Source organism: Thermobia domestica, chromosome 13, assembly GCF_964235325.1.
Source record: "Thermobia domestica chromosome 13, izTheDome1.hap1.1, whole genome shotgun sequence".
Taxonomy (NCBI): Eukaryota; Metazoa; Arthropoda; class Insecta; order Zygentoma; family Lepismatidae; genus Thermobia; species Thermobia domestica.
The window spans coordinates 126,508,263-126,528,014 of record NC_137466.1 but is presented as its reverse complement, the minus strand read 5'-3'; the positions used below and the strand labels follow the sequence as shown (position 1 = coordinate 126,528,014).

Sequence of the window (19,752 nt, the reverse complement as noted above, 5' to 3'; positions counted from 1 at the left end):
GCTATCCTAGAAAATATTTTTAAATATCAGCTCTTAAAGTATTAATGTTAAGATGTAATACATTACAAAATTTCTTTCTTTTCATGAACATTACGTAAACATATAAGTTATGAAAATTACGCCATCTAGACCTACGCTTTCTTTCTTGACGGTATTTACATTAATTTAACGCAAGTTTCTTCATAGCACGAGACATATCCGTATTGTTTCACAGTATTAATTTTGTAGAGAAAGTTCATATGTAATATTAAGATATGTTACTATCTACAATTTTTGTATATTAGTTAACAATTTTTTTGATAAACAAGTAATCAGTGTTTCCCTCTTCATCCATAAGAGTAATCTCTGCAGCACACAAGATCGTAACTTGTGGATTGGAGATGGCCATAGAATTCCGAATGAGAAACTTTTCTCGCCATGAAACGCAGATGGCGCAACGCTTGAAAGCCTGTTTCTTCTTCATTTAATAGCATTTTATGGAGCTGCCGTAAGTGACACAAAAGTTGAATTTAGATGACTGCTGGGTGGTGGTGAAATGAAGGAAAAATTTATTGTCCACATGTTGCGAAAACTGTGTCCTATAACTCCCTGTCATCTTTCATTAGCTCCGTTATTTACTTGCTATAAATTATGATTGTCTATAAAACTCGGTGTTGTGTACGAAGTTTGTGACAGAGTATGTGACATTATTATCATCACGATCTAATGCGCGTTTTGGCGTTCTTAATTTTGCTCATCGTGTGTTATAATTGGGTAATCATTATCAGTGATTAGAAAATTATATTTGATCTTTTTGAATGATTAACAGCACTCGTTGATAGATTATGCAATAATTTGGATATGAAAATACTAGTATAATCACCAAAGAAATGTCTAGCGAAACAACTTTCACCAACCTGATTTAGAACGTCCTATTTCAACGAATGTTCTTTACTCTATAAAAATCAAGAGTACTTTTATTTTTATTCATATAATCATATTGCAAGATCAGACGAAAAAATGAGTTTCGTTTCACATTCTCAAATAACGATACACTTCGAAATTCTGAGAATTTGATAGTGAAATCGGAACTAGTTGGACTGTAACTTCCAGTTGTCATAGAGAGAGCTTATTCTTGTAATGTTGAAGTCATTAAAAAAAAAACAATTCTTTCTGTATGTTACCCGCTTTGTTGTATGAAAATTAATATTGAAATGGAAGTGACAGATTTCTACCACTTTCTGTTTTAGTAAAGAGATTAGGATGGAAATGGATTCTATTCTTAGGATGTTTAATCGATTGAAGAAAATACGCTTCTTGTTATCTTGATATCTATTTTGCTCTACGTTAAAATCGGAAATGATTGATTTCTACAATTTCCGGTTTCAATATACCGTTTTGATATACGTATCTTACCGTTTTCACTCTAATGTCTACCGACAGACAGACGGACAGACAGATGGATACATCTGTTTTATAAGTCTTTCAGTACTTATGCATAGCATAGTTTTGAAATCTAACTAGATTTTTTTTTAATTGAACAGTAAATAATCAATATACTATTTGTATTTACATGAATTATCACACAGAATTTTGCTTAGTGTTATATAAAGGTACTCAAGAAAGTTCTATCGCTTTTTTACCCAACACCTTCGAGCACCGATAAGTCACCTAAGACTTACATGGAAGATCAAAAATAGTACCCATCAGCATCGACGAAATTCTGCCAATTTTCTGGAAGGCAATGGATTCCATCGCGTTAGAATTTGGTGGGCCGTGAAGTGAAGAAGGTATCAAGTGCGTTTTGCACTTCTACTAAGGATTTGAACTTGCGTCCTCTAAGGTGATTCTCCAAGGAATGGAACAGGCCATAATCGGACGGTGCAATGTCCGGGGAGTATGGCTGATGCAATAGTTTCCCATCCAAGGCGTAGAATGGTAACTCGGGTCATGCTAGCCACATTGGGCTTAGCGTTGTCCTGTAACAGGAGGATCCCTTTGCGTTTCATAAGTGCTGGCTCCAGAGTTTTGAGTTTTTCTTGAACACGGCTCAACTGCTGACAGTACACATTTTTACTGATGCTCTGACCAGTATCATAATACTCTGATCAACTAGTAGCATTTCCCAATGCACGATTCCGCGAGCAATCCACCAAATACACAGGAGAAACTTCCCTTGTGCAGTGCTGATTTCTGCTGTTTTGGAACCGGTTCACAGCATACTAACCAATGATGACGGTGCCTTGGAGTTTTGTACAGGACCCACTTCTCATCACATGTCGATACCCTGTCCAAAAATGGATCTTTCCTCTAACGATATAGCAAAGAAATACAGGCGTCTGTTCGCGTTGCCTTCTGGCACGGAATCAAATCATATGGGACCCAACTTCTAATGCTTCCCAAGTTGATGGCGGTTGTGCCGAATGGTTTTTTCCATTCACACAGAGTTGTCGTCCCAGTTCCTCACATGTCTGGCGACTGTTCGCCTCAGTTGCTGCCTGAACATCTTCATTTTGTACATGTGTAGGACTTCCGGCACGTGGTGCGCCTTCGAGTGTTTCGTCATCGTTCTTAAACTTGTTAAACCACCGATGCAGTTTCCGCGTAGTCACTACACCCTCACCAAAGACCTGGCATATCTTCCGCTCCGCTGCAGCGACGTTTAATAGCGATTTGAACTCGTACAGCACACACGCCCTTATGACGCTCACTGGAGGTCCCATCTTCACTCTGTCCTTACGCAAGTTCATGGAGTAACTGAACTACTACAATCAGGTAGTATGTTGGATGTACCCAGACCAACAACCGACGATCGCCTATTCTCCATTCGCGTTTAACTCACGGTGTGAGTGCCAATGGAACACCGACCTCCACAAAAAGCGACAGAACTTTCTTGATTATAGAAAATCTTCTTGTCCAGTTTTTAAGGGAAAATCAAAATGTTGACGTTATTTACGTATGTACGACGAAAGCATTACTCTACACCATCCTTGTCACCGTAACGAAATAACGACATCCTTGCCATAACGTGAACACCGCGTTATTTTTCTCTTGCATATTTTAGGCGGGAACTAGCAATTCACTAAGATTTTTCCTAAAAGTATGGGCTAAAATTGTGAACTAGCAATCCAAACGAGATTAAATTGCTGTCTTTGTTAATTTATTTTCTAGTACTTGATGTCACATAAGAAATACAATCTTACTAACCATTGTCTATTTACTATTGAATAAAAGTCTGTCCAACTCTTTCCCATAACCTGTATTGGGCAATTCTTTTTCTACGTTACTTAGCTGTGCTCCTTTATTTCGTCACATGATCTTGTACGAGGATGCTTCCTAGGTCAGTTCCTGTCGCTTGGTTGGAGTTTAACGTCCATTTCAGCAATAAGACTATATGAGATGTGGATCTACAAACTTAGTGGGGAATCAGAACCACCGTAGTACGTTTAAATTTCAATTCTCTCGACAGGAATCAAACCCCGAATGAAACTTTTCTTTAAAATTTACACAATGAGTTTCTTAATATGCAATTCCACATTACCAATAATAATAAGAAGAAGATATAAAACATCGTGTGGGTGGGCTTTCTCGGGTTATTCCCGTTTCCTCCCACTTTCTTTATTCGACCATTTCCTTCATCCTGGTCATCTACGCCTCCTTTAACCTACAGGACATAATCAAGGGACGTCGTAAAAACTCATATATTATTTAATACTTTCATAAATATTAGATTTTTGTTAAAATTTTAAGTTTTTGGATGTTCCAAAGTTCACTAAACTAACCCCGAATTACTTTCCTTAGTTGTCATCACTTTCCTTATGCAGACTTTCTTTCCCTATAACCAGTTTAAAAACATCCTGTCTCCCTACCTTCACATTGAAGTCCTCTAATACAGAAATAGAATTTTCATATGGTATCGCGGGACTTGGTCAAATACCCGTAATACTTCTTCAGAAACAGCGTCTTTTATACCGTCATCCTTATCATCTGTTGGAACATTTACATTTTGGTCAGGCGAGATTTTGGGTATGGCGATATTTTGGGGCGCGAGGATTTGGAAGACGAGATTTTGGCAAGGAGAGGTTTTGGCCCGGCGAAATTTTGGCCCGCGAGATTTTGGTCCCGCAAGATTTTGGCTCGCGACATTTTGGGCGGCGAGATTTTGGCCAGGCGGGGTATTGGCCAGGCGAGATTTTGTCCTGCGAGGTTTTGGGCGGCGAGGTTTCGGCCCGGCGAGATTTTGGGCCGCGAGGTTCTGGCCGCGAGGTTTTGTACCCAATCCAGGCTTATATCTCTTTGTATTTAATAAAGGGTTGGTTTTGTGCACCGAAATTTTCTTAATAACATCTTTGATAACATTTCTTAATAAACTTAGAGAAAAAGCACCATATCCGACATAATATTTTATTTCTAAACATATAAATTAGAACAAAAAGTCCAAAGTAAAAATGTTTCTGCATTTTTATAAATTAGAATTTTTATTGTGCCAAAATATATGATAATTTATAAAATATAGTACGGTACATATTGACAAACAGAAATCTATTTGTTTGTGTGTTTAAAGAATGACAAATCTAGAAAGCAGACCCGAGAACCAACACACCTGAGTCATATACTGGATAGTGTTATAAAGTAAAGTACTCAAAATGAAACATTTTATTTCCTTTGAAACATTTTATTACGTATCGTGTAATCATATCTGTAATTTTCCATGTTTCTGTGGATAGTAACACTGATACATGTATAATAGAAGTAATAAGCATTATAACTCTACGTATTCAATTTGAAATAGTGTTAGTGAAGAAAACTAATGTCATGAAATGTAGGAAAAATAGAAATAACTAGAATAAGTTGTGTGTCTTGATTACATTTGTCTACCGACAGAACCGCAGATGTAAAGGTCTTTCTTTAAACTGGCACAGTTGGTGTGTGTCCACACTGTACAATATACGCAATGAACCTATTCCTCTCCGCCGCTGTCTTACAAATAGAATATTCCACAAAACATAAACGCCGAACCACCATTCTGGTGCAGTAGACACTAAATTCTCATCGGATGATGATCCATTGTCTACTGTTCGGAAATGTAGCTTCATTTTTAATCATGAGACAGCTTTATGTCATGGCCCATTTGTGTCGCCAGAGAACATCATCCGACATTTCTCTTACACTCTACGATTGCATATATCGTAATGAAGTTTAGGTTGTTGGTTTATAGAGCAGGGAACATAAGTACATCGTGTTACAGGACATCCTAAACGTATATTTCACAAGTGTTTTCCCTCCAAATAATAGCATTTAACAAACACACCAAAAAGATTTTAGCTCTTTAAACTTCAAACTATACATGATGTAGTGAAATCGATACTTTTCTTCTTGATAGTTGTACTACTGTTCTTAGTGAAGAAAGTCACATAAAAACTTTCGCTCTAGGCAAACACATACAGAAAGAACTATAGCCAATATTAATAGAGGTTTCAACCACTTCAACTTCACCTACTGCATACAATAAATTTTCATAATATCTCTGGCATGATTCAGCGCCTATACTGAAATTGATATTACTTGTCCCTTCTGACAGTTCGCTGCGCGCACGCGGTGCTCAATGCTGTGTTGCCAGCTTTTGTGTCGAGTATTGAAACACGAAATTATTCAATGCAACTAAATCTCAGTTTTGTAAACTTAAATGAGAGAACTAAAAGGAATGTTTTCAATAACCAGAAGGTTCACTATTCAAGTTGGCATTCGACTAAAACAATGTGTATTTGTTTACATTTAAATTGGCAACGTGCGGAAAGGGCGAAATGTTTACCACTGCAGAGCGTGAAAAATAAGCCACTATAATTGGCTGAACGTGCTGTTGCCATAGAAACAGTTTTTCCCTGACTGATTGTAATGACCACGTGCAGGAAGGAAAAAATCAGAAGAAAGCAACTGTCAAAAAGGACAAGTTGTATCAAATGAACTGGAAGAAGGAAGAAGGGTATGTCAATTTGCGGTATGACAGATTTGGTACTTTTCGTTTATGTGTGATTAAGTACAAAATAAGTGTTTAATTGTGCGGTGAAAAAACAAAAACACCTTTTGCCCCTTATTCATTTTTATCTAAACCCAAAATATGTATATTTTAAATTATAAATATAATATGTACTTCTCACATTTAAAAAAAATGATAATACGATGCAACAAGTAAATAGCATTAGGTAGAGGAAAGTTGCTTATATGTATGTAATGATATATCATATTTCTAGAAAGTTCGCTTTCGAGTTTAGCTTTGTTGCTTGTTCTAGCACCATTTCATTGGAAGCATTAAAATTTTCAGTTAGCTTTGCCCCTGTTCTATTATTACGTGATTTAAATACTTGAAAAGCTCTGCCAACTGGTTGCTTGCTACAAATTCTCAACAACAGGTGTCTGCATGCTTCACGTGAATGCTTCTGAGTATTGTTCACGGAAAATCGATGCTGTTACAAAACTACGTATATTCAATGATTCATGAAACTACAAACATTGTACGAGATTACGTTCGGCAAAAGAAGAAATAAAATTATTTAAATAGCCTGGAACTAATTTGAATATCATAGAAGTAGAGAAAGAATGAATTTATTTGTGTTTCTCCCTTTCGTTTTCCGTTCACTATTATCTGATCGGGGAATTCGATTAACTCAACAGCTATTTTTAACCTTTTGATTTTCTTTTTTCTTTCTTTGTTTTTAGTTTGGCAATACACAGGAAGATATTTGCGAATTCGGAAAGTAGTAAAATATCATGCTATTTCTAAATATTTATTTTTCTATTTATACGAATTGTCTTCCTTGTACAGGGTGAGCCATGGACATGGACAAGTAACCTAAGAATAACAGAGCTGTATTATTATTTTTACTAGCTCTTGCTCCCGAAGCTGCAACCTCTGTACATTATAGGTTAAAATCGTGCTTAATGAAAAGCTATAATTCTTTACATTTATTTACTATTTTTTATTTATTGATATTAGTTTGATTTATTTATTTATGTATTTGTCCACCAACTAACATGTGGTTACATAAATAATAGTGTTCAAATGTAAATTCCATAAATATGGGTACGGTCTTTGTCCTAATAACAAATAGTAAAGCACGTTTATATTCAGTATAATCACTATCCTCTTTGTAATAATTAAATTGAAGCAATGCAGTTGAATTTGCACATATTACTGTAGAATTAGATAGATATTAATCCTCAAATCTAAATACAGTTACGGCCCATATTCTATTTTGAAGTGAGTAAATTTCAACAATATAGTTTTTAAGTTGCTATTAAATAGTCACAATAGTTTTAAATCAGCGAATTTCCTGCACGCTAGCGACACTTATTAGCTTCAGACAGGCAAGTGATAGCGACATTTATTTGCTTCAGACTTGCAAGTAATAGCCACATTTATTAGTTTCAGACTGGCAAGTAATAGCGACATTTATTAGCTTTAGACAGGCGAGTAATAACGACATCTATTAACTTCAGGCATGCAAGTAATAACCACATCTATTAGCGTGATTGTTTATTACGAATTAGCTTGACTTATTGAGACATTTGTGCTTTAAGAATTAATATGATTGCAATAACAATTTTATTAACATACTCACGTATCATAAGTGCTTAGTATCTTAGAAAATCCTTAATAATACTATAATAATATAACAAGTGAGTTTCATTTCACAGTGTGAAACTATTGTAGACTGCAAAAATATACGACTCCAATACCCAAACTTAAAATAGTATATCTGAAATTACTGGTTGCAATAGAGTAATAAGATCAAAGATAGGACCTCATTCTCGGAGGTTGAACCCATATCAAAAGGCCATTAGACATACTTACTGTCCCTTACTGCTTTTGTTCTAGTGCTATAAATGTTGAAACCGAAAAATTGCTAATTTGAACCACTTTCGGTTTGAAATAAAATAAAATGCAATTTTTAAGTTTTACGTCCCATGGATATACCGGCTAGGCTAAAGGAGACGGTTATGATTAGAAATGAGTGAAATGCTGGAATGAGAAAGGTGAGGGGAAACAAGAGAACCCCGAGAAAATCCACAGTCACGGTGTATGTCCAACACAAAGCTCACTTGGTGCGGGCTGTGATCGAACCAGGGAGCGCTCTACTACTGAGACTTCGCGGCCCTCGTCACTTTCGATTTGAATGGAGGATTAAAGGCAGAGAGAGATCTTATTATTGTGAAGCTGAAACTCTTCAAAAAAGAAAGTTTCTCGATATCTCTTATAATGTTTGCTCTACATAATTCAGATTTGACACGGAAAGTAGTAGTAAATTTCAACCAGTTCCGATTTCGGTAGAGTATTTCGAGTTGTTATTACATATACTTTTGTGACACTGTGTCGGTTTGCAGAAAAATGTCGCTATCTATTAATGTCTCGGTTCTATGGTAATAAATGTTGAAACAGGAAATGGTTGATTTGAAAAAGAAAATCCTGTTTGCATAGAGAGTTACGGAGAAGATAGAACCCATTCTTAGGAAGCTAAATCTATTGCAAAGAATTGTATCTCCATATCTCTTAGTGTTCTTGTTCTATAGAAATCAGTATTGACATCGGAAATAGTAGTAAATTTTAATCACTTCCGATTCTTTTAGAGTGCAACGGGTTGTGGTAATATTCTCTTGAGAATATGAGTCGATTGCAAAAACCACTTGTCGTTATCTACAATTTTTATTGTTCTATGGGGATAAATGTTGATATGGAAAATTATTAATTTAAACCACGTCTATCTTTAACATAGGGTTAGCGAGAGAGCTTGTACCTATTCTTTGAAAGCTGAATCTATTGAAAAATACTGCATCACGATATCTCTTTCCTTTTTTGCTCTATGGAAATCAGCAATGAAACCGGAAGTAGTGATAAGTTTGAGCCACTTCTGGTTTTAGTATAGTGTTATAGATAGTCACAATATGTTGCCTAGACACACTGAAGCTTTCTAAAAATACTTTTTGCGCTATCTGTTACCGTTTCCGTTTTATAGGTATAAATGTTCAAACTGGAAATGAGTAATTGGAACCACCTCTGGTTTGAATAGATGGTTAACGGAGGAGATGGATCCTATACCTGGAATGCTGAATTGATCGCAGAAAACTGCATATCGCTATCTCTTATGGATTTTGCTGTGATACTTGTCGACAGACGGACGGACAGACAAAGCCGATTTATAATACTTCTGACACTTAAGCACTTACGTATAGCATAGTTTGAAAGTCTAACAACAGAAAAATAAACAAACCGAAAGGTATCAGTTACAACGGTAACGGGCTAGAAGTGCATAAAATCAGCACTAGCCCAAATATAATAAAAAGAGAGGATATCATAATTATAATTGGATATATAATAACACACAAAACTGTTATAATATCTGAAAATATACAGATATGAAAATTAAGCAGAATTAATATGTAATAAAAAGGTTTTCAACGAAGGAATCTCGCAAGTATTTGATTTTACGAACTCCAAATAAAACGATAACTATTTGTTACTGACAGTACCTGGTTCGTAAAATCAAATACTTGCGAGATTCCTTCGTTGAAAACATTTTTATTACATATTAATTCTGATTAATTTTCATATTTGTATATTTCTAGATCTTATAAGTGTCGTGTGTTGTTTTATATCTAATTATAATTATGATTTTTACTTTTCTATTATATTCGGGCTAGTGCTGATTTTAAGTACTTCTAGTCCGTTACCGTTGTACAGTTCAAGGACTAGTAGGAGTAAACAGATTAAGAGCACATCAGTCTTGCACAATGCTTTTTATTAAGATATTAAGATGAGTCATTAATTTGGATTTTATATATGTAAAATATATGCAATTCGTCGTATTTAACATTGTGTAAAATGCTGTAAGAAAACAAATATAACTAAACATCAATTTGAGAATTTTGATTCTATATACGGTATGTATCTGTAGGAGAAATGTTATTACTAATCAAAGTACCAAGTTAATAAATAAGGTAATTTTTTTTTTCAAGAAGACTGAATTTCGAGAACAATTTACGCAGAGTAGAAAGTTCGTCATCTGTAGAGAAAGGAACAGATTCTCAATGATAGAGGACTCTCTCTGGTACGAAGGTTCCCTAGTTCGATTTCAGGGCATGTCAGTCTTTATGGTGGTACCATTGTGTTTGTGGTTGTTCCCGTTTCCTCTCCACTCTCGTTCCTCCAGTTATTTCATAAAACTATATTTCATTATTTTATTAACTTTTATTAATAATGTGTCCCTTTTAGACTAAAGGGTATAATTATGCGACATAAAAGTAAATATTTCATTTGAAATTTCTATTTTATAGTGTAGACAGATTAGTTGACAGATACGGAGAGAAAATCTATGGCTTATATTTATTATGAAGATTGCAACTGATAAATCTATGAAGATAAAAACAGACGATCAGTATCAAGTTATTCACAATGTTCTACGCTTCTACAGAAAACTTTCTCAAACACTAGTATCAATCTTATATTGAACATTTAGGTATTGCAATGATACATTGTAATACTGTTTTATTGATCCTATTTCTTATCTAAGGATCTTGTGCCTAATTTTACTCATAAATGAAGAGCATTAAATTATTACGCTTACGATAAATGTAAAGAGGAGGGGATGTTTTTGAACTAGAAAAACCCCCTTCATTCTTGACTTTATTATTTAATTAGCCAACACGGTCCTTATACTGCGCAATATTATCAAAGATTCACAGCAACATTATAATTTAATATACTTGCTTTACGCTTTGAAATAAGAGCAAAAAAGCTAATCTATACAGAATATTCTAACCTTTTCTATACATTAAAGATTGTAATCTTATCATGCTAATTCGATTTACAAGATTAACGAACTTTGTAAGAAAAGAGTTTTTATGTGAAATGTTCTATGTAATTAGGAGTGCTGTTGTATATAACACTATATAATCTTGTTAATTGTAATTCCAATTAGCAAAATAGCAAAAGGATGGATACTATATTGTTATTTTTTTTAAAGTTTTAGAAAAGAACTATTTTATCTTTCTCCCAATTATAAGCATAGGTTACTCTTTTTGTTCCCAAATATAATATTTAATTCAGTTTTTACAAAGAAAGTCATTAGATAAGGCATTGATGCTAACTAGTGCATATAATCTGTTCTCGTTGATGGTGGGAAAATGTACGATCGTTAAGCTTGGAGGGGCCTTCAAATCATTTTTCCTCTCTCGTGCTTTCTTTCACCAGTTTAATTCACCAAGTTAACATATTACTCTCTATTATTACGCACTTTGTCTCTAGATAATCAGTTCGTATAACACACTGTCACTGTCACGTCACTAACTTTGTTTCGCTGTCACCCCCATTCCTAATCCTTGCATACTTCACACACATCTCCTTCCTGCTCGTTGGTCATATATGTTTTTGTCTGACCACTTCTGCGATTTCAGGTGCATCATTGAATTCTCAAATCCTCAATAATAATAATAATAATAATAATAATAATAATAATAATAATAATAATAATAATAATAATAATAATAATAATAATAATAATAATAAGAAGAAGAAGAAGAAGAAGAAGAATAGGAATAGGAATATGGAAAAGAAAATGTAAAACATGTAATATCTGTGAAGCTTACTAAAGTAAAATTCTCAGTGGTTATTAAAAGTTAGGCTTTATTCATAACTACCTGAAATGCCCGATGTTAGCACAGAGAAGATAAGTTTATGGAAAAAATTTGAATTCCCTTCTTCCTTAAAATAGTTACATCAATCAAAGTGTAATGATAAACATACAGAAGGTACTCTACTTCTACTTCTGGTATAAGTATTAAAAACCCTACCCATCACAGAATACGCCTTTAATCAGAACGGTATGATTAAACTCCCAGCTTGAAGTGGGTACCAACTATCTTCCAGAAGTCATTTTAAACGGGTCAGATGTTTTCCTGGTTACAGAAACTATAAACTCGACAAAAATCTGTCATTTTTGACATTTTATTCTTCATCTCTCCTCCCCACCCTCTGCCGATGGAAAGGAACTTGGATTAAATGACATTGGGAGCGACACCACTCATTTCAATTACCCTGAAAACTAGCTCCCCATAGTGTCTAGCGGGTCTTACCTTCACTGAGAGGTTGAACTTGAATTTAAGGATATCGGAATTGTCACCCATCAACTCATGGACGCCGAAAAATATGGATTCGATATTAATATCGGTCGATTTCGATCATTTTATGTGTCGTTTTCGTACCTTTCTGTCACTTTTCAATAATACCTCCTTCTACAGTATTTCTACATGAAATTGCAATATTTTTTATCTAAATATTAATGATGTTTGAGACGCCCTAATGGAAGATGTGTTTTAGACACTGGAAAAATAACAGTTCATAGAGCACTTCAGGACACAAAAGTCTGGCTTATAAGCAATTTTTCGATTTTGAAAACAAAGAGAATTAACTGGAGGCAAGTGGCGCGTTCAGTTCATCAGGGAATTAACTCTAAATTTTTTACCATTTCGAACATATTTCATCTTTAAAAATTTCTATCGTCATAGATTAAAAGATTCAAATTCAAATATTGTAAATAACTCTTATGATGTAAAAACAATGATATTGACTTTCTCATGTTCTTAGAGTACCGTACAAACTAAATGTCCTCTTTTCTTACAACGTTGATAATTGGACCTGATTTCGTTGTACTCTAAACACCAGAAATATCTTATCCCGTAAAAATATATTAGGAATTGGATAAGCGGTTCAGTGTTGCAGTAGACAAAATTAGATTCTAGAGAGTTTAGAAGACAACACTTTCTTTAATCCGAAGAAAAAAGAATTTATTAAGTAGGGACCATCCGGAACTTCTTGGGTAGAAGCGTAGAGGAATGGTCCAGTGTTAGGACTGCCTTTGGGCTCTTAAATTGAAGAGGGAGAATAAATTTGTAATCCTTTGTAAAACAGATTCAAGAATTATCCATCTTAGTTCCTTCTCAGAACACTGTTCCTATTGTCATACAAAACGTTTTCTTCTTTTCATGAAGTTATCGAGACACCCATCCTGAAACTGACCTTGTACAACTTTAAACGATTTGTAACAGTTACCTTGAGTTTCCACGAGAAAATCCTATACTTTACATATATACATTCTCAGCAGTTCGCCTTCTGACCTCCATGATCAGCACTCTAAAGTAGCTATGTTTTTCAGTATACAGTTGTAACATACATTGCATGTCCAGACTTTTTTCACTCACACCTATTTCCGGACACTATTGTAAGCAAGTAAATTTTAGCCACAAATATCCTTCAAGTGACGATAAATACCGATAACTTTCTCACCACTTGCAGACAAAAGAATTATTACAGCATTGCTCCTCCACATTGAAATTCATCATTTTCTATCGATTTTATGAACAATTTGTCTCCACAATCAAATCTGAAAAAAAAGTCGCAAGCTTCATATTTCGCATAACTTAAAGTTTGAAGTTAATTTACAGCTAATGTACTTAACTCCTTTCCAAACTAGATCAAAATAGAATTTAATTTTGGTACATTTCATGGCAGTTTATATAAACTGTAAATACTGAACTCAAAACTTTACGTTAAACAATATACTAGGGTCATTTGTTCAAAGACGGGCACTTGTTAAAGACGGCTTACCCGCAATGTTGTGTTTCGCAGCGCCGTGCGTGGAGAAATTTGGAGCTAATGGTTCCTGTTCCAACACGCAGTGAGACTTTCTGAAATTAAAAGACATAAAAGTCGTGTTAGTAAAAGGAAGCATCCAGCTGCATAGTCTTAAATACAAAGGTAAGTGATGAAAATACCACTATCAAAATGGTTGATATAACTCTCTGCTTAATGAAAAACTCGAGATAAACAAACGAATCTGTAGTACATAAAAGTCAGGTGTATAGGAGTATTAGATGAGGTGTCGAACATTCAACGCTGCTTCCTGCTTTGAATGCAACAACATACAAGCGTGTCCTTTGTTGTTTCCTCTACATGATGGATGTAGGGGTAAGACGATCCCTTATGTGCAAAAGCCATGTGGGGTAATACGGACCCCACAAATTTTGTTATGCTAGTTGAATATCTCGTTCATTTATATTATATAAATATGTGTCTTGCCATGATATGCAGTACGAGAGTTACAAGGCTCCCTCCGTGTTCCATTTTCATGCATGCACATAGCATAAGCAGGTAATTTAGCTGTCATTAGATAGTTTACTCGGGAGCATGCACTGGCGACCAGAAACAAAATTGTCCCAAGTAGCGTAAGACGTACTTTTGTATTGTAAAAACTATATTTTTGTTGTATTGTATGTTGCTGAAATAAAGAGTCAAGAAACGAAGGTACTCAGGCGCAAAAGGATTGTAAAGATCGAGGGAAATGAATCTCAAGGAAACGTAGTAGAAACCATTGTTATAAGTATATCGGTTCTTATTACAATGCAGTTGATGGGAAGGATTAATCCTAGTGTAACGACTGCAAGGGTTGGTTCCATGAAGACTGTTTTGAGCGAGATAGAGTCCAGGTTGGAATATGTGCTGTTTGTGGTGATTAATGGTGGTTTACAATGGAGTATACGAAATATGGAATAAACATGTTGAATTTTATTTTTATTTTTGTTTATTACATTTAAGTTGATATATATATATATATATATATATATATATATATATATATATATATATATATATATATATATCGGAGTACAATTTAGGGGATCCATCTTTGCACAACCGACTTTTTAACTTTAGGCCGACTTTGACACATGTTTGAACATGTTTGTAAAAACGGCCTACTTTCAACTACCTGCTATTTTGAGTTATTGTACAGACAGGATGTCTGCTTAGTGAATGAAATCTGTATTTTCCGATAACCTAAATAACAATATTGTTAATTATTAAATTGATTTTTCTTCGAAATTTATATTTTCTTGTTTTTCAGGAACAAAGTACTTTGGGCTGCCGTCTTTGAACAAATGACCCTAACTCTTATCAACTAAACATTAATCGACAATTATGTAGTGGACAAATGTTGGAATAGAATGCTGTATAATACCAGTCACCAAGTTCTGACGAACTGATAATACTGGGAGTTTTGCAATTCATGTTTCGAGCATTTGAGATAATTTTGGGGTTATAAATATACTCTTTTCCCGGACATGTCCTCTTTTGTGGGTTCTAAAAATGGTGTGCGCGATTTAATACGAAAAAGGAACATATTCTTTTCTGCGAAGGTACAAAAAACTACTTCAAAATTCATAGTATATCCTTATAAATAATTGCTGATGTGAGTATTGTTGGAATGTCCAATTTCCAAGGAAATACAATATATTTAGATACAATACCGCTGTTATGATCGGTATTGTAGAAGTTTAGTTGTATAAAGTATATTTAGTCGTTATACCATTAAGAGATCTGCCGAGTAATATATTTTTTCTGTATGAAATCTAAAAACGTCTTATTTTCTAAGTTCTTGGTGAGTTGATTGGTTTGCATCAAGTGTATTTGTTAGACGTAAAAGACACTCTTAAGATATGATTTTAATTAATTGCTAATATTTTTTATCATCTTCATTATCTTTACAGGAGTAAACCCATGTGAGAGTGTTAGGTGTTCTGAAGGCCAAGAATGTGCGATCGACAGATATGGAATTGCTCGTTGTGTGTGTCCGCCTGAGTGTGAAGAGATTATGAGACCTGTATGTGGAGTGGATGGTGTTACATATGATTCCTTATGTGAGCTACGAAGAGCAGCCTGTGAACAAAGAAAGCGACTTGAAGTGGCATACTCTGGAACTTGCGGTAAGACATATTATGAATAGTAATATCGTATATTTATTTGTTTGTTTGTTGAAGTTCAGAGTTTCTTTTCAGCACCAAAGCTATATGAAACGTGTACATGTAATTTAGGGTGGAATTCGAACACCGCAATACTTTCAAACTTCAATTCTACCTCACGAGCACCAAACACAGGACTCTGTGCACCTAGTAGCACCATAGAGACATGATCGAGAGACATATTCAGATGCGGTATTGTTACGATCGAAAAAGTTTGTACACAAATTCTTGTGGATTGCCTAGGGCCGCGGTGGCTCAGTGGTAGAGCGTTCACTGGATTGCATGCGGTCCCTGGTTCGATTCCAGCCAAGTTAACGTTGTGGTGGACAAATACCATGTGCATCGGTTCTCCCGGGTTTCTCCTGTTTTCTCCTACTTTTTTCATTTCACAATTTCATTTATTTCTCATCATAACCGTCTTCTTTAGCCTAGCCGACATAACCTTGGGACTTAAAACTCAAAAAAAAATTCATTTCATTTCATTTTTTTGTGAATTGCCAAGTAGTCGATATATTTGTGTGTAATTTGTAATTGGAAAAGTTAGTTCCGGGGAAAGAATGATCTTAACTTAATATTGGTTTACTTTAACATACATCAGATATTTGTGAGATATTTCTTAAAATATCAGCTTGCTATCATTAGTAGTTTTTGTTACGTATAAAGAATCTAAATTCAGGCTGTAGGATTTTAGCTAATGGTAATATATAAGATGAAAAGATCTCAGGTATATCTGACTTCATTTTATTTGATTCAATGTGTCATTTGATTGACAGAATGTTATATGCGATACTACGTGCTCATAATTCTTTTCATCCGGAGACAACCCGTCAATGGAGTGACAACGTGATGTTTCCCATCCTTCCTCATCATGTCATCTGCTGACAAATACAATACACAATCTGTTGGAGAAAGAAAGGGGGACGTTTCCAAAGAGTATTTGCAGCACTAACACTAGATCTTGTCCTTGCAAAACTTAATTTATTATATTTTATTATTATTATTTTAGTAATATTCTGTATATTTTTCTACATTTCAATATTTTTTTCATTTCACAATGCATTATTATCCTTGTATCCAAGAGTGTATATTTCTTCAATATAATTCTCAATAACCGTATATAATTCAAGTAACATGATCTTTCTTATTTTTCTCTGTGTGTCTCAAACATTATAATCACCAATAATTATAATAATTGTAATCAAATGGTCAAGAATCAATGACTATTTTACTGATTGGATATACGCGAATTCTTGAGTATCTGAAATACAAATACTACAATATTAACAGTGTGAAATTACATTGGACTTCTAGCTTTGTGAATTCAGCACTTAAACTTGAATTACTACATCTATAACTACTGGTTGCGGTAAAGAAATAAGAGCAAAGATAGAACCATTTCCTTGGACGGTGAACAAATATCATACGCCATTACCCGCTGTCACTTTCTGTTTTGGTTCTTCGAAGCTTAATATTTAAAGCGGAAGTGCTAATTGATGTTTACCACTTGATGTTACCATATAAGAATAAAATCAGAGGTAAAACATATTCTTGCGGTCGTATCATTAAGTTATTTGTGCTGAATTTTTATCACTGAGACCTTTATCACAATACCTTTTATCTTGATACCAGAATTATTCTCCTTAATATAGTCATTTTCAATTATTTTGTTTTAGCCTTGTTTTCGTACCCAGTTCTTTGTATGAAATTCTTCAGAATATTAACTCTTCTTTTAATAATGTAGTACGAGTAGTTCTTGTCTTATCGTGTTATTTTATTCTTTTTTTCTCATTACTTTTTTAACCATCCATCATTGTTTTTCCTTTCCAACCAGCTATTTTTCACTTACATTTTCATACTAATATTTCTGGCTTTTCATTAGTTTTCCATGACTTCCATAGTTTTGTCCCACCTACAACAAAACATTATAGAAAACAATTTATTTATTTATTTTTCTCAAGGAGAATAATACTCAGTCAAAGGTCCACAATGTGTATTTTTTTCTTTTCTTCTTCTTGTTCCTTTTGTCATTAGTCTCTTTAATTTACTTCCCGTTCTTTCTTCATGTGGATACTAAAGAACGAATTCTAGTAAACTGTTGTTATTTCTGTCCTTCTACTGTTATTTTAGTTCAACCAGGAAATGCGGAGGTGCACAACGTCAGTATACTATTATAACAAGAGACTATATCTTATTAAAGATACTACCGACAAATTCATAGAACTTAACAAAAATTGTTCAGATACTCAAGGCATACTATATTGGGCCACGACAAATTTTACTCTATTCATTTTTATTTCCGTTTTTTTGTAATAGTCAAGGATCAACATTACAACTCATACGACCATTGGTGACATTAACTACTGGTTATTCAGTATGCGTCTAGTACAGGGCAAAAATCTTCAGGTCGCCAGTTCGCCATTGCCGACTAGAAATTTAGAGCTGGTGACCAGTGTTCAGTAGAAATGGTTTCTGCCTAAGCTCACAATGCTGCGCATTTTCTGTTTAGCACGAAAATGATTGTCACTGAGTGATAGAAAACAAGAAATGTAAAGTCTCTTTTTCATTTTGTCAAACCAAAGGCCGTGGGCGGGGGGGGGGACATCTCTCATAATTTGTACGTGAGAGATACTGGCGACCATCACTTTTGGATTGGCGAGCGCGTCTGACTGATATTTTGCGCCCTGGCCTAGTACATTTTAAAGTATCATTCTGCTGAAATATGACTCAGTATCAGTATAAACAAACTTACAGTATATTCTCGACTGTTTTACTACATACAAAACATTTGTTACTAATTCATCAGATTCAATTCCATATTTATAGTTGATGAAAAAACAACATGTCCTTTATCTATATCATCACTTATCTTGATCAAAATCAGCATTATTTCAACCTTTTAACCCTTTGTTTATATTCCATATTCTCTACAGATATTTATAGATCCTTAAATAATTTCCTCTACAAATTCCTTAATGCGAATTAAATAATCTTAACATAAAGTTGTGATGTAATATACAGGCTGTCCTAATAATGCGTACAAAAATTTAAGGGTAGATAGCCGATGTCAAACCAAGAAAAAAAGTCCTATGCAACTTTGGCCAAAAGTCCATAGTTTCGGAGTTATAGGGTGCTGAAAGCGTGGGAAAATGAAGTTTAGAGATCTATATCTTCACTATCCTAAACGATAGATCAAAGGAGGTATGGTCAAGTCAAAGATATCGGATGTGATCTATCCAAAAATGCTTGTGCCGCAATCGTGAAACCCGTGCGCAAGGGAATCCCCAAAGGAAGTGGGGAATTCTCGTCAATTCTCTTGAGAAACAGAGGTCTACATTAGCGTGGTTCGAAGACTATAAAAACAGCAAACAGTAATTCGTAGTCGACAATATGATACTACGTATCTTCAACGAATTCAACATGCTGCGGGAATTTTGTAGTTAGCTATGTGCGGTTGCATAACTGCAACATCAGTAAGAGGTAAAAACATATGCTTTAGTTATCATAAATGAGAGAGGAGGGCCATTCGAGATGAATAGCATCAGCATAGTGTGTGTATACCTACAATAGGAATTGGCGTGGGAGCATGAATGAAAAGAGGGTACAGTAACCAAAAACATAGGGAATATGAAAAACTACTAAATAGAACATGCACATGAACACCGCAGTAAATACAAAAACGAAAAGAAATGTGTATCGAGTATGTGGCAAAATAAACGAAATAAATAGGGATAGACTATAGCTGCATTGTACTCACCATAAGCAGGTTCTATTTGCTAAATTGCTGTTCCATGTTTCTAATAACCGCCTTAATCATTCCTGTGTACTCGTGGTATGTTCTCAATATGTCCTCCTCCAACTCGCTCACACGTATGGGCACGACGCAGCAATGACAGACAAACAGGGATGAATTCAGGAGGTAGCCCGGGG

At 34.7% G+C, this 19,752-nt stretch overlaps 1 protein-coding gene across 5 annotated transcripts in view; it reads left to right on the top strand.

Moving 5' to 3' along the window:
- The window catches only part of LOC145668491 (agrin-like), a 1,085,796-nt gene that overhangs the window by 914,470 nt on the left and 151,574 nt on the right, over positions 1–19,752 (top strand). For all 5 annotated transcript variants that reach the window (XM_081736441.1, XM_081736438.1, XM_081736440.1 and 2 more), the window contains one exon: positions 15,574–15,789. In XM_081736441.1, the coding sequence (XP_081592567.1) occupies positions 15,574–15,789 (216 nt within the window). The remainder of the gene's footprint in view (positions 1–15,573; positions 15,790–19,752) is intronic.